The sequence below is a fragment of the Rhineura floridana genome, chromosome 5 (assembly GCF_030035675.1).
Source record: "Rhineura floridana isolate rRhiFlo1 chromosome 5, rRhiFlo1.hap2, whole genome shotgun sequence".
Lineage (NCBI taxonomy): Eukaryota > Metazoa > Chordata > Lepidosauria > Squamata > Rhineuridae > Rhineura > Rhineura floridana.
Window position 1 is genome coordinate 86,744,693 of NC_084484.1, and position 13,946 is coordinate 86,758,638.

General features: G+C 39.3%; 1 protein-coding gene across 12 annotated transcripts in view; it reads right to left on the reverse strand.

Moving 5' to 3' along the window:
* Window positions 1-13,946, reverse strand: part of DMD (dystrophin) — a 2,032,119-nt gene that overhangs the window by 1,245,898 nt on the left and 772,275 nt on the right. For all 12 annotated transcript variants that reach the window (XM_061627388.1, XM_061627390.1, XM_061627384.1 and 9 more), the window contains 2 exons: window positions 8,715-8,956; window positions 2,171-2,351 (listed from right to left, as the gene is read on the reverse strand). In XM_061627388.1, coding sequence (XP_061483372.1) covers window positions 2,171-2,351; window positions 8,715-8,956 — 423 coding nt within the window. The remainder of the gene's footprint in view (window positions 1-2,170; window positions 2,352-8,714; window positions 8,957-13,946) is intronic.

Below are 13,946 nucleotides of genomic sequence, written 5' to 3' on the forward strand. Positions count from 1 at the left end.
AATGAGCTTATGGGAAGCATCAGAATATCATGGACGGTATTTTCAATTTAGCATTGTGGAATGCAAAAAATCCATGCTGGCTATAGTATACAGCCACTCTCATGCATGTATAAATAACTAGCATGGAAACAATTGAGTTAAGGCACGATCAACTCAATTCTATTTGGCCTTATCCATGGAATCTCTTTAACTCTCAAAATTTCTGATCTGTGTCAATTAAAGCATCATGAGGAAGTCAGTCCTGACAACTACTCTGTCTAAAGATACTATATTTCCAGAGAAAATAGTTATTACCTTAGAATGCTAATCTGATGCAAAAACAGAAACTAAGAAGGGTATGGCAGTGAAATAGCCCCCAATAAATTCATCTTAGGTTTGTCAATGACTGCCAAACTGAGGCCTTGTGTTGGGTCCACTTATAGCTTTCATTGACATTTTGGAAATAGAAAATTGGACACATATAGCTTTAAAATTAAGGGAAACTTTACTCTTCCTTTGAAACTTAGTATTTGCTTGCTGATTGCAAAATGTGATTATTTTAAATGTGCAATAGGAGCACCATTGCTTATTGTTAAATACAACTTTATTGTTTGAAATAGGCAATTCCTAGCTTCTGAGTTTCCTCAGGCATGGATTCAGTCAATACATCTGCAACAGCCACTAGAAGGAGCTAGTATTATGTAAAACATTAAAAAATATATGTTTTTCCCCACTGAAATCAAGAGTTAGCATAAGATACATTTCATAGCAAAGAAAATGGAAATACCTTAGTTTTTTTCCTGACTTAAAATAACTAAATAAATATAGAAAAGGTTGTATTTCAACATTTAAATATCTTTGTAAACTTCTCAATTGTTAAAAAAAACAATTTCAAAAATACTAGCATTTAGTGAACCTTTATAAAGCTATCAGTAGTATAGCTTTATAAAGTTAGTCCCAACATATGTCAACATCTGTGAAAGTCTCACCCTTTCCCCTGCTTGCTAGTATTTTTCCTTAAAAAGAGAAACAGGTTTTGTTTCTCTAAATTAGCTACACCATCAATAATACTCTTTTGCATATTATATGGAAAACTGTAAGAAAAATTGCAGAATGCTTTGCATTTTATATCACAAACAGCATTTACAGAGTTATAATGCTGTTTGATAGTGAACATCAGTAAAAAAAGAGACATACATAATACATAACCTCTATGAATCAATACAAAAGATGCTGAACAGCAGATATTGAAGACGAAAATAAATGTTTACCTTTACCTATTCTATTAAACAGTAAAAACTGGGTGCTTCCAGATGGAAGCTTAAATTGCAAACAGGTTGTTGAGATATTGCTATTAAGTCAATGGGAACAAGTTTTCTCCCCCATCCACCCAGATTTTCCTTGGAAACAGTAAATCCAAATTAAATGGGGTGGAGAATACGTGCTGGTATTTTGATGCTAATGATATTGCATGATTCATATACCTAGGATTGGACATGGGAAATCTTTGGTCTGTTATATCTTTGTAGCTCAACCTCCAGCTAAATTATTGGAGGGGGGGAGAGGGGGTGGATGGGCAGTGGGCAAACTGCTTTGTTTTCCTCCAATCCTTCAGAGCAGATGGAGGTGTATGCACAGGGAGAGGAGAGGGAGGAGAAGGTCCATTACTCAAACAGAAGTCCTTGTGTAAATCTTTGGATACAACCTACACTTACCCAAGTTTTGCTATGCTAATTAAAAGTTGCAGTTGAAGTTCCTTTTTCCTGGGATATTGAGATGTTACCCACTCGTTTTTGACTATTACAGTTTTTGGTGGTCAGATTTGTCCATTTTGTTTGTTTGTTTAAACATAGAAATTGGATTCTGAAATTCTAGTTCAGCTTTTTAAGTACAGATTAAAATAAATAAATTAGTTGTAGGCCAACCCTATTTTTAATTAACATTCTAGTTCCATCACCCATTTTTCTAGGAGCAGAATGGAGTGAAAACAGGCAAGTCACTTGCTAACAAAGAAATGGAAGAGAAGAAATTGTTGAAATCCCTCTCTCTCTTTCTCTCTGTCTCTCTCACTCACCCACTCACACACACACACACACACATAGATTTTCACACACAGTTGTATCCAAATTTTAGATTGTCAGCTTTGCTGCAGAGATTTCTTGGTGGCAAGAATATATAATTTAACACTTACTTTTTTGTAGATGTTTTTCTCTAGCTTTCACATCATCATAAACTTGATTGAAGTGGTTCGTAAAAGCAATAAAATCTGCATCCAGAAACATTGGACCTTGCTGTATATCTTTCAGTGCTTTGCTTTGAGCCTTTAGTTTTTCTATCTGGGACTGAAGGGTTGATAAATGGATGACTTCATCCTACATAATTTTTTTTTAAAAAAGTCAAATTATGTTTATTTATATTTCAACAATTTATATACTACTTCACATCTTAGTTTCTAAGTGGTGTACAGTAAGGTTATCAAGTTACAATAAAAAATAAAACCTATTAAAACTAACCATAAAATTGAAATTACTTAAAATGCCTGCTGAAATAAAAAGTCTCCATTAGGCACTGGATATTCAACTGGGAGAGGGAGTCTCTCTGATCTCACCTGGAAGGGAGTTCCAGAGAATTGTATCCACAACACTGAATTATGGCTCCTGGTGGATATGAGCCATGCATCCCAGTCACAGAGGACACTAACAGTGACTTCAGTGATCAGGCAGGGATATAAGGAGTCAGTTGGTCTCTAAAGTATCCTGGGCCCAAACTGTTGACCATGTAAATTAATACAAGAGCCTTGAATTTGGCCTGGTAGCATATTTTCAGCCACTGCAAGATTTTAAGCACTGGAGTCCCCACCAATAGTTTGGCTGCAGCATTTTGCAGCAAATGGAGCTTTTGCACCAGGCGTAAGGGTAGACCCACATAGGGTGTGTAATCAGGTTATCCCTGTCCAAGAACAACCATAGTTGGCATACCAGTCACAGCTGGTAAAAGTCACTCCTAGACACTAAGGCTAAATGAGCTCCAACAACAAAAATCATGGTGAATGATAGAAATATAGTCTTTATACACTATATTTAGGTTTTCTCTGGTCCTAATCCTGTCATGCATATCTCACCACTCTTTTCCTGGCTAATAGCTATATACACTACTCAAGTTCATGTAACTAAGCATCAGATAGTAACTTAGTGTATTTATCTTTTCAGATTGGAATAGGTACTATTGCTGTTTATATTTTATAATTCACTATTAGGCAAAAAATCTTGTGGTTTAAGAATGTACCTATAGCCAATAGATATTTCTATCAAACTTTAAAAAGCAGGGAAATTGGGCAGCTATAGTGAATGCACCAGGGGATCAGCAGACCTGACCTTCTGTCTGAGATATTGTCCTACCCTACAAATTTGTCAAAATGCAAACAAAATGTTAGTTGGTCTTTCACAGTCCAATCCACTTCTTGTGTAGCTTGGAATAATTTGGTAACATGGGTGAGTGGTGGTAACATCTGTCATCTCCAAAGATGGAGAATTACATATTATATGTTTGTTGGTGTTCTTCTTACTTTGCTTCTTTCCTGTGCTACAGAGAATCTAATCTAGAAAATTATATTTCTCTCATTACTCATCCTAGAAATCTGTGTCAAATTTATTTTTATTAATTTCAAAGCCTTTTCATTGGTCAATGCTATATGATGGTAAGATAGCCTTTTATGTTTTAAACTGGATGATATGCTCTATTTCTATTTTGGGTGCATTAACAGCTAAATCTGAAACTGCAGTTTGATGTAAAATCAGACTGATTACAATATGTTGCTACTTAAGCAATGACTATACCTGCAAGAAGGTTATTTTTTATTATTATTTATTTATATACCGCCCCATAGCCGAAGCTTTCTGGGCAGTTTACAGATGCATGTTTTCAGCCTGCTATGCTTAAACCACTCCACTTAAGGAAAGGTGGGCACGGCTGTGACAATGGACTGGATGAGGGCTAATAAACTGAGGCTCAATCCAGACAAGACTGAGATGCTGTTCTTCTGACCGGATGGTGGATGTCCAACCTGTCCTGGATGGGGTTGCACTCCCCCTGAAGGAGCAGGTTTGTAGCTTGGGGGTTCTCCTAGAACCATCTCTGTCACTTGAGGCTCAGGTAGCCTCAGTGGCATGGAGTGCCTTCTACCAACTCTGGTTGGTGGCCCAGCTACGCCCCTATCTGGACAGGGTAACCTGGCTTCAATTGTCCATGCTCTGACAACCTCCAAGTTAGATTACTGCAATGCACTCTATGTGGGGCTGCCTTTGAAGACAGTTCAAAAACTGCAGCTTCTGGCCTGCTTGCATTGGCTGCCTGTATGTTTCCAAGCTCGATTCAAGGTGCTGGTTTTAACCTATAAAGCCTTAAATGGCTTGGGACCACAATACCTGATGGAACGCCTCTCCCGACACGAACCCACCCATACACTACGCTCAACATCAAAGGCCCTCCTCTGGGTGTCTACTCCGAGAGAAGCTAGGAGGCTGGCAACAATGGAGAGGGCCTTCTCAGTGGTGGCCCCCCAAATTATGGAATGATCTTCCTGACGAAGTGCTCCTGGCACCAACACTGTTATCGTTTTGGCACCAGGTCAAGACTTTCCTCTTCTCTCAGGCATTTTAGCAAGTGTTTTTAAATTGCTTTTAAAAAAATTGTTTTTAAAAATTTGTATATTTGTTTTTAATGTTTTTAATTGTTGTAATCCGCCCAGAGAGCTTCAGCTACGGGGCGGTATATAAATGCAATAATAAATAAATGGTCAACTAAAAACATAGACCACACCTAGAATTTTGCTAGAATATATTTCACTCCCCACTGTTTTATCTTGTGCAAACTGAGACGCCCCTCAAGTTCTTTGGAAACTATTCTGCAGAATAGACAGTGCCATTATTCTGCAATTTTTTTAGTGTTGCAAAGAGTTGATGTACTTCACATATTCACAGAAACAGAAGCAAAAGAAAATGATTTACTATAGCAAACTTCACTAAAATTGCAAAGTAAATCAAACATATTTAAAGTGACTATCTGAATTATATCAACTGTTTTAATATTGTTGCTTCCTCCCTGCTGAAACAAGATCAGCACAGCACATGTCTTGTTTCTGTTATTTGGGCTCATTGCAGGTGTTGTCACCACTCACCCTATGCTCAGAGGCACATGTTACCAAATTCTTCCAAGCTACACAGGATGTGAAAAGACCAACCCAAATTGTGTTTCTATTTTTGTAAATTTGTAGGGCTGTCCAATATCTCAGAGAGGAGGTCAGGTCTCCTGCTCCCCCGGTGCATTCACTATAGCTGCCCCATTTTCCTGCTTTTTAAAGTTTGATAGAAATATCTGTTGGCTATAGGTACATTGTTAAACCACAAGGTTATTTGCCTATTGGTGAATTTCTCTGCTTTTTAATCTGGGAGGTAAGAAATGGGATCCTCTGCAAGTTTTCTGAGAATGGATTGATTATTTGCATGCTTATTGAGTTCAGTGGGATTTACTCCCCTATCATCATTAGTGTAGTTTGTGAAGGATGCTGAGAGTTGGTAGGAGATGCCCTGTTCCCTTCACAGAGCTTCAGAGCGGCTGAATGCTAAACTACTGTGGACACTGGAGCTCTCTCATGGAAATAGGAGTCTCCTCTCAGCACCCTTCACAAACTACACTTCCAGGATTCTTTGGGGGAAGCCATGACTGTCTAAAGTGAAATAAAGATATGGTGTGGGTGTGGCCCCCTGATTAGGCAGGCCAAGCAGCTGTGAGTCTGGCTTTTAGATAACTGACAGTTGCTTCTTACTGAGCATGCCCGACACTATCATTGAGTTCAAGACAAAATTTCTTAAATTAATTAAAAATCAGCCAGGCATTTTTTAAACTTCTAAACTGCAGAAGATGAAGGTCAGAGTATGGGGAAAGATCAGTAACAGGATTACATGTACTCTGTGAACATGGCTGATGTTTAATTAATTTCAACAAATTATGAGAACACTGACAGAAAAAAGGCCAAAAGGGGTCTGTTTTTTTCCTCTCCCTTTTTACACTTTGAACTCTCAATTCTCTCTGACTGTGTTTTGTATCACCATGAAAATTTAGAGGGTTGTTAAGCAAGCGTTTCTGAGTTCAGGACTATAAGTTTTGTAAGGTTTTGTTTTGGAATGAGCTTATGGGAAGCATCAGAATGGCACTGGGGTATTTTCAAGTTGACATTGTGGAATGCGAAAAATCCATACTGACTATAGTATACAGTCACTCTTGTGGCTGTATAATTATGAAGATTAATTCTCTTTTAATATTCCCAACTCACTTAAATTACTGCATTACTTCTATCACACATAGTTCACAACCTATAGTCTAATTTATAACAGAGGTAAAAAGCCATGACTGCTTTGTTGATACTTGGCTGTTGGGTTTTTTTGTGGGTTTTTTGCAAATTTGTATACAATGCTGTAGATGAATTGTCCTTTATATATTTATTTTACATTTATATCCTATCTTCTTCTCCAATGAGCAAAAGGTGACACACGTAGTTCTTTCCGCCTTTATCCTCATATTAACCCTGTGATGTCAGTTAGCCTAATAGATAATGATCTGGTTACCCAGTGATCTGGTTACCCAGTGAATGAAGGGGGACTTGAACCAGGATCTCAGCAGTCCTGGTATGATACTTTAACCACCACACCACAGCGTTCTGTATTAATAATTATCAAATGACATCTAAGGGTTAACTGCAATCCACCCATACATAGTGGAAATGGAGAGCAGGTAAAAATATAATATTTACCTAGTTTAGACAATTTCCACCTGGACTAAAAAAAGAAAATGCGTAAAACATATTTCTGTCCCTTTTCCTGTATTTTGATCCCTCATGCATCATTAAATCATTTCCACACTATCCACTGAGAGATGACCTAGGTATCTGTCAAAGTCACCTTGATATTTGTTGTTATGTGCCTTCAAGTCAACTACGACTTATAGTGACCCTATGAATCAGAGACCTCCAAGAGCATTTGTCGTGAACCACCCTGTTCAGATCTTGGAAGTTCAGGTCTGTAGCTTCCTTTATGGAATCAATCCATCACTTGTTTGGCCTTCCTCTTTTTCTACTCCCTTCTGTTTTTCCCAGCATTATTGTCTTTTCTAGTGAATTATGTCTTCTCATGACGTGTCCAAAGTATGATAACCTCAGTTTCATCATTTTAGCTTCTAATGATAGTTCTGGTTTAATTTGTTCTAACACCCAATTATTTGTCTTTTTTGCAGTCCATGGTATGCACAAAGCTCTCCTCCAACACCACATTTCAAATGAGTTGATTTTTCTCTTATCCGCGTTTTTCACTGTACAACTTTCACATCCATACATAGAGATCGGGAATACCGTGGTCTGAATGATCCTGACTTTAGTGTTCAGTGATACATCTTTGCCTTTGAGGACCTTTTCTAGTTCTCTCACAGCTGCCCTCCCCAGTCCTAGCCTTCTTCTGATTTCTTGACTATTGTCTCCATTTTGGTTAATGACTGTGCCATGGTATGGATTATCCTTGACAAGTTCAATGTCCTCATTGTCAACTTTGAAAATGGAAATGGACTCCTTTCAAGTCTATCCCGACTTATGACGACCCTATGAATAGGGTTTTTATGGTAAGCGGTATTCAGAGGGGGTTTACCATTGCCTTCCTCTGAGGCTACTCCTCCCCAGCTGGCTAGGGCCTGCTCAGCTTGCCACAGCTGCAGAAGCCAGCCCCTTCCTTGTCTGAAACTGCCAGCTGGGGAGCAACTGGGCTCCTTGGGACCATGCAGCTTGCCCATGGCTGCACAGGTGGCAGGGCACGTAACCCCTGAGCCACTCACTGTGGGGGTGATCTTTAGCTGGCCCTTCACACCCAGGAAACACAAGTGGGGATTTGAACTCACAGACTCTGGTCATTGTCAACTTTAAAGTTACATAAATCTTCTGTTGTCATTACTTCAGCCTTTTTGACATTCAGCTGTAGTCCTGCTTTTGATGTGCTTTCGTTAAAAAAGGGTGGTGTGCCTTTGACTGATACAGTTGCTGATTTGTAACATAGTTAGCCCTTCTCACTCCTTCCCCTCATAATTTGTTTAACCTGTGTTCATAACAGAACAGCAGGGAAAGGAAGTATTAAAGCAGAGATTTAAATTTTGCATTAGCTTTTGTGCATAGTGGTTGGGTGGCCATTCTTGCTAATCTGCACTGTGTTTGCTGTTACCCTTCACTATTGCTGAATGGTCATTACTAAGGGAAGGGTGAAGAAAGGTATGTATAGAGTAGACTACATGGGGCAGATCTCATGTGATCACACTGCAAGAGGATGTGAGCTAATGTAAGGTTTGTTGGAGCACTGCGCTTATTTGATAATTTGTGTGCTTTTTGCTGTCCTAATTTCATAATGGAGTATGAAAATCAGACAACAAATATAGATTATTTGCATGATGATGCCATCAGTTCAAATAAAATAAATTGTACTATCATGCAAACATGCCCCAGCAACAAGTTGATGCCTCACATCCTCCTGAACCTTGTATGTGAACAGTCCTGCGTTTCTTCATTGTCTTATACGATTGCCAATATAGCTGAACAGCAAAGTACAAATATATTTTTCATCAGAAAAACCTGATTGCTAAACCTGAAGAGATGCAGCAATATGTATGCAGCACAATACTACAAACACCAGGACAGAATTTCTAACCTTGCACTTATCTAGCTGTGTTTTCACTGCAGCAGGATCTGCTGCTGGTGTGGGTTGTGCTTTAAGCCAGTTTTCAGCAGTAATTACTGTCTGCTCCAATTGCTGCAGCTGGGAGTAGAAGGCAATGATGTTATTTTGGTAGTCCAGCCATGCCAGTCTTTCACTCAGCAACTGACAGAACTCAATCCAGCGATTGTTCAACTGCTCTGAGGCTTGCTTGATGTTGTCAGCATTAAGCCCCTCTAGAAAGGAAGGAAGGAAAGAGGAGGGGGGAGTTTAACACATTTATTTTTAGGTCACAGTGGATTAATTTTTTTTTTTACAACCCTACTTATCTATCAGAAATCTCATAAAACCAGGAAATGATTTATCATCAAAGAAATGACCTGGAACATACAGATGTTCTGTGTTAGTGGAGAGAGGATTTTAATGCCCCTGTAATAGTCAAGCAAAGTATTATTGTTCAGATGAACTGCATTGTGTGAAATGGGAAGTTATACAGAGAAAGAACATATTTTTCCCTGAACTGAAAATGTAAAATAATATGTATTCGAGCATGTATTGGGAACAGAGAGTAGAACGTCAAAGCCCACCATATATTACCTATAAAAACATTATTCTGGTTATTTTAAACGTTCAGTACACCAGGAAACTGCCCTGGATGAGATGCAATTTACTGATTTACATTCCCATACACAACAAATCAAAAGGGTCACAGAAAGGACAGTGAGCAGGAAGCACATAATACAAAGAGCCCACAGAGCCAGGCCATACCAGATTAGAGGATGCCAACAAGGAAGAGGATGATGAACAGCATTCACCAGAGCACATTCACAGAAGCCCTCTACAGGCATCCATAAAATCAGGCTGTTAAGTCTCTTGATATCAACTGGGGTGAGGGGAATCTTAGCACTGCTATTTTCAAATGTCACTAATCATTGAATAAATACATAAAACATTTTTAAAACCCTCATCTTAATCATTATTTTGCTACATTGTCAGAAAAACAGAATAGGCACAGACTGCCCAGTTGGGAAAACACCTTCAAGTAGTAAAGGTTGTCATATCCCATCTTCCGTACTATTCACTTCATCTCCTGTTTCCCTGATCTGCTTTTCCAATACATCTAGTGCTTAAACTCTGTGGACGTGTCTACATGTAATGCTCAATTACAGTTTAGAAAAGGGGTGGCTAACCTGTGACCCTCCAGTTGGACTCTACTCCCATCAGCCCCAGCCAGCATACCCAATGGCTAGGGGTGAGGGGAGTTGTGGTCCAGCAGTATCTGGAGAGCCATAGCTTAGCCATCCATGGTTTAGAGCTAAATGTACAAGCTGGAACGAGACCAGGTGTGACCAGAGATTGTGGCTTAACACAAGATATGATTAGTTAAACAAGCTAGCCTAATAAATATTGGTTTGAAGTTGGCTTGTTCTGAAAACCAGAATTTGTAAACCACCATTTCTGGTTCCTATGTAAAAGCAAACCAGGTGAAACTGAAATGAAATGTTTCAGAAGTCCTTCTTCTGGCCACACAGGAAGAGAAGAAGGGAGGAGACATCACAGGTTAGCTTGTGCCCTTTTCTGCTGGTGCATGTAGCACTAAGCCATGATTTGGCATGATCCTAAATCTTCTAAACAATCTTTTCACATATCTTAAAACGCCTCTCCCTCCAAAGGCAGATAAAGGATGCAATCCTATATACACGTACAGTGCAATCCAATACATGTCTACTCAGAAGCTCCACTGAGTTCAATGGGACTTATTTGCAGGTAAGTGTAAAGTGGATTGCAGCCTTAATCTCTGAGTAAAATGGAAATGGACTGCCTTCCAGTCGATTCCATTTTATGGCGACCCTATGAATAGGGTTTTCATGGTAAGTGGTATTCAGAGGGGGTTTACCATTGCCTCCCTCTGAAGCTAAGAGGCAGTGACTGGCCCAAGGTCACCCAATGAGCTTCATGGTTATTCGAACCCTGGTCTCCCAGGTCGTAGTCCACCACCTTAACCACTGCACCACACTGGCTCCATTGAATTCAATGTGACTTAGCTCTTATCTAAACATTATGTTAATTGTGTGGCTTGCAGCCATGTCAGGGATTTTAAAACTTTAATCCTGATTTCAATCAGGACTGCAGCAAGTAGAGAAGGGAGGTTTAAACTTTCCCTTCCCAGACATGATCCTGATGAAAATCTTGCCCCTGTGCTGCAGTTAGCATTAGAAAAAAAGCTAGCATTGGCACCATGAAAGGTTTTTTCTATAGCTAATAGCAATTTTCATCAGTATCTCAGCTGATGATGGATTAAACTCCCCTCCTCACACACTGTGGTGCTGATGGAAATCAGGGAGCCCATACCTAATTTTTTTAAAAATGTCCTGATCTGGCTGCGAACCAAGCAATTAGCATAACATGTAGTTAGGCCCTTACTTCTGAATAGACATGCAAAGGAATGCTGTCTTAGAATGTTTGCAATAACTGTTTACGTATCTGATGGTGCAAATATTCAGTTAAAGCTGATTTAACCAAGGATAATGGTTTAATTTCATGGTTTACTGCAAGTTATGTAACAGAGTTACTTTGCATTAAACACTAATTGTGACTAACTATAAGATTTTGGAAAAACTCTGCCACCACTATTAAGCAGGTGCATAACTCTTGCCATCAACATTAGGCATGATGAATAATACAGTACCAATTCTTCAGCAATATATTATAATTTCAAGATTAATGAGTCATAAATTGTTTCACATTTTATATTCAGAACAACCCTTGATATCAGCAGTGAATAAATATATTGTCCCAAAGGACATAGAGATCAGCACCTGAAGTGCCTTCATTAATTTTATCACCTTGTGTATGGTGCATAAAAAATTGTGTTAAAATAATTTTAATTGTTCAGCACCTTATACATGAAGTCTTCTGAACTGCCACTTAATGTGAAGTTTACCTTGCCCAGTGTATTTATCATTAGCTATAGCTTCAATATAAAACAGTATGTTTTAGCTCTTGGCTTATAATAATATTTGGAATGGTAATTTGCAATGAATACACCAGACTTCATTCTCATTATGTGTCATATCATTACAAATTCACTTTGTATTCATTTTGATGCTTCCTAACATAATTTCAGTGAGCATTTATTTCAATACAACAAGCATTTTGTTCTATTCTATCATAACAACCAATCATCTACTCATATCGCTACAACCTGCTACACTGATTTCAGGATGAAAGGAATTTAGACAAAACTCACATATAGTCTCATTTATTTTTTCAATGAGAAAACTGTCAGCAAGATATTTATTTATAAAAATATTTGTATACCGCTATTTCATTAAAAACATCAAAGTGGTTTACAACCAGTTTAAAACAGCAACCATAGAATTAAAAAAAATTAAAAATACAACAAAAACAAAGGTTAATTATTGCAAAACAAGCATGTTCTTAATTGCCTGCATAAGCCTGGTGAAACATAAAGGTTTTCAAGCAGGCGCTTAAGAGTTGCAACAGAAGGTGCCTGCTGAATCTCTTCTGGCAGAGCATTCCAGAAAACTGGGCCAATGACACTGAAAGTTCAATTTCATTTCGACATTAAATGAACCTCGCAAACACGGGGGACAGCCAAAGCCTCTCTTGCAGAAGATCTCAGCGACTGAGTTGGGATAAAAGGGTTGGTCCCTAAGATACCCTGGACCTGTTTGTTTAGGGCTTTGTAAATTAATACAAGGACCCTAAACCTGGCTCGGTAGCAGATGGGCAGCCAGTGCAAATGTTTTAAAAGTGGTGTCACATGTTGTTGGCCATACGCTGCCATCATCAATCTGGCCGCCACATTTTGCACCAGCTGGAGCTTCTGAACCAGAGCCAAGGGCAGCCCCACATAGTGTGTGTTGCAGTAATCCAGCCTCAAGGTTACCAGTGCAGATACCATCTTATCAGGAGGTCCGTTCTGTATAACATAGGAAATGGATGTTTAGTGTAGTGGCACCTACCCTTTGGAATTCCCTCCCATTAAATATTAGACAGGTGCCATTTCTGTTATCTTTTCGATGCCTACTGAAGACCTTTAAGCAGAGACCTTATTCTAGGCTGAGTCTATGTTGGAATTGCTTTTTAAGATGTTTTTAAACCTTTTCTAAAAAAGATGTTTTGTTTTAATATGTTTTTAAAGATGTTTTTGTTTTAATATATTTTAAAGTCTGGTTTTATGATGGTTTAAAGTGTTTTTAGTGCTCTTGTTTGCCACCCTGGGCTCCTACTGGGAGGAAGGGCAGGATACAAATTAATTAATTAATTAGACAGACAGACAGATAATGCATGAACTACATACAGAGCTCAGACTATCCCTGTCCAGGAATGGCTGTAGCTGAGAAACCAGACAAAGCTGGTAAAAGGCACTCCTAGCCACAGAGGATATTTGAGCCTCAAGTGACAAAGATGAATCCAGGAGTACCCCAAGGCTATGGACCTAGTCCTTGAGAAGGAGCACGACCCATCCAGAACAGGTAACCTGCCTATCTCCCAGATAGGAACCACGTACCCAAAGAGCCTCTATTCAAGCATAAGATTCAACCACAGTTTATTGGCCCTCATCCATTCCAATAAAGCATTCAGACACCAATCCAGAACGTTCACAGACTCTCTGATTCTGATGTTATGGAGAGACAGAGCTGCATGTCATCAACATACTGCTGACACCTTGCTCCAAAACTCCTGATGACTGTTCCCAATGGCTTCATATAGATGTTGAATAGCACTGGTGAGAGAATAGTACCATGCAGAACCCCATAGCACAAATACCAGGGGGGCAAGGAACACTCACCCAGTGTTACTCTCTGGACATGACCCTGAGGGTTATAGCGGAATCACTGTGTAATACAGTGCCTCCAATACCCAATCCCTCTAAGTTGGTCCAGGAGGATACCATGGTCAATGGTATCAAATGCCGCTGAGAGATCGAGTAGAAGTAACAGGGTTGCATTCTCCCTGTCTCTCTCACAATAAAGGTCATCCATCAGGGCAACCAAGGCTGATTCTGCTCTGAAACCAGGTCTGAATCCAGATTGTGATGGATCTAGATAATCAGTCTCATCCAGGAATACCTACAATTGCTCTTCAACCACCTTCTCCACCACCTTTGCCAGGAAAGGGGTGTTGGTGACTGGTCTATAGTTGTTATACTCCATTGGGTCCAGTGTAGGCTTTTTAAGAAGTGGACGCACCACCGCC